Source organism: Montipora capricornis, chromosome 4 (assembly GCF_036669925.1).
Source record: "Montipora capricornis isolate CH-2021 chromosome 4, ASM3666992v2, whole genome shotgun sequence".
Classification (NCBI taxonomy): Eukaryota; Metazoa; Cnidaria; class Anthozoa; order Scleractinia; family Acroporidae; genus Montipora; species Montipora capricornis.
Window position 1 is genome coordinate 11,747,544 of NC_090886.1, and position 2,500 is coordinate 11,750,043.

Consider the following 2,500-nt stretch of genomic DNA (forward strand, 5'->3'; position numbering starts at 1 on the left):
GCTATGAAGCCGCTGACGTAGGGAGCTGGTCATTTGTGGGTTCCAAAGATCCTGTAAGGAATGACTCAATGAAGAAATGATATATGAAATGGATCATATATGAACTGCGGATATGAAATTAAGTGAAGCTATGATCCTCGAGGTTATAAACGCAATTTTTCCAATTGCGTAAAGAAGCCTGAAAAATTCAGGACTTCAACGGGGTTTGAACCCGTGACCTCGCGATACCGGTGCGACGCTCTAACCAACTGAGCTATGAAGCCACTGACGTAGAGAGCTGGTCACCCTGGTAGTTTTTACAGCAATTATTTTCCAGTAAACGTAGACAATTGTGCTTTGTCATCAATGTGATAAAAAGTAAAACAATTATCCTTCTCAATCTTGCGGATTAATGTTGCTTGATTTTAGCCAACTCGGCCTATGGCCTTGTCGGCTAAGTATCAGCGGACATTCCGCGCGATTTGGCAGGATAATTCTAAAATATACATGATACACATCTCAGTTTGTAATAATGAGCAGCTCTTATTTATAATCGTTCCAAAATAACTTTAACACCAGCAAAGGAAGCACTTTGATCGGTTTCCTGGTCACGTCCGCGTTGATTTGAATTTAAGAACATGTTAAGAACGTTTTCAACTTCACATCGCAAAAATAAACAAGAACGTTCAGCCTCAGCTCCAAAATTAGGCATTCTTATTAAGTTAAAGAGTGTCATCTGCATTTTACACTGAACGGTTTTTAGAAATCCCTTTGTTTCCGAAAACAAAGCACTGAACTTCAACAGGAAATTTGCATGTTACGTTTGACGGAGCTGGGATTATCCTAAACTGGCTTAATGGTGTTTTATGAACGCAAAGAGCTTATTTCGTATTCGTGTTTGTATTTTTTTGATCACGTGATTTCTAGTGCAATTTGGAAAAATAAGCACGAGTAAGGCCCCGTTTATAGGGTCTTTCTGCAGGTACCGAGAAGATTTATAGGGCGAATCATTTATTATATGAGAAACACAAAGAAGGGTATTAAACCCGCCTTTGGCTCGGTCAGCCGGGACAACTCCACGGAAATTGAAGTCCGTGTTTTATCTTAAAAATGAACATTGTGGCTTAAATGGTCTTAAATTGCTATCAAAGAAGTTAAATGCCGGCAGAAAGTACAAGACAAAATCAGAAGGGAATTGAAGCAGAAAATTTAAAAGTGACAACTATGGGCGGCGACAACACCATTGGACTGGAACGCGTTGGCCGTACTCTGTATGGGATTAATTGACGTGCTGTCTGCCAATCAACACCCTGAAATTCTTGCATGTATTATTTGACTCACTTTATTTAAATTTATTTGAGAGAGAGGACAGTCACAATGATTCCCCAATAAGTTATTCCTTTCCATCACATGGGGGTTAGCAATGCGTGAAGACAAAAATGGCTCCGCCATCATCACTTTGAATAAACGAGGGATATAAGACAGTTCGTTGATTGCAATTCGCCTGCCTAATGTTGGACTTGGTGGCAGAAAGTACCAGACAAAATCACGAGGGAATTGAAGCAGAAAATGAAAAAGTGGCAGCTATGGACGACGACAACACCATTGGACTGGAACTCGTTGGCCGTATGACAATCATCGCATTTTTTGTGTTTGGAACATTATCCTATTTTGCTTATTCGCTAATTCTGGCTGGTGCTCAAGATATTTTAGCTGGAACGTGGATACAAACATCTACGGTTCTCATCGCTAATATCTTTCCTAAATTTCTGGTGTCTTTAATCGCACCATATTTTATGAAAACTGTTTCATACACAGTCCGTATCAGCGCTGTCACGCTAACATACATAAGTGGAGCGCTAATGGTTGCCGTTGCCGAGCAGGTTCATTGGAAGCTAATTGGCATAGGACTTGCTTCTTTTGCCTTTGGTGTCTCTGAGGTGACGATTTCCGCTCTGACCTCGTTTTACCATGGCAGTTGTCTGACTGTATATTCAGCGGGAACTGGGACAGGCTTCGTGATAGCTCCTCTATATTATCTGGGTAAGTGATGATATTTTCAAGTTTACGTTTCGATAGGAGCGACGCGCACGTCCTCCAGTGAATAATACATCTACATGTTGATCGAAGTTAGCCGCACAATTCTTAACAATTTTTCTCAAAAACTTGTGTGTGACACAAGTCTTTCCATCTTGGGCGATAACGTAATTTTCACGTTACTATGATCATTGGGGTGCAGGGATGGCGCAGTGGTGAGAGCACTCGCCTCCCACAAATGTGGCTTGGGTTCGGCGTCATATGGGGGTTGAGTTTGTTAGTTCTCTACTTTGCACCGAGAGGTTTTTCTCCGGGTACTCCGTTTTTCCCCTCTCCTCAAAAACCAAAATTTGATTTGATTTTGCTTTAACTTGTTCATTTCAATTTACATTGTCCCCGATTAGTGCTCTACAGCGCTAGAAGATTAGACACTTAAATAAAGTTCCTTTCCTTTCCGTTCTGTTGGTGGACAAAAACAAAAGAT

The 2,500-nt window shown here is 41.0% G+C and overlaps 1 protein-coding gene across 2 annotated transcripts in view; it reads left to right on the plus strand.

Annotated features, from left to right (window-relative positions):
* The window catches only part of LOC138045518 (uncharacterized), a 20,042-nt gene that overhangs the window by 9,317 nt on the left and 8,225 nt on the right, over positions 1-2,500 (plus strand). The window contains exon 1 of one of the 2 annotated variants that reach the window (XM_068892054.1): positions 1,361-2,022. The exons of the other annotated variant lie outside the window; for it this stretch is intronic. Coding sequence (XP_068748155.1) covers positions 1,491-2,022 — 532 coding nt within the window. The 5' untranslated portion in view covers positions 1,361-1,490. Of the gene's footprint in view, positions 1-1,360; positions 2,023-2,500 lie in introns of those variants that run through there. 2 annotated transcript variants of the gene reach the window in all.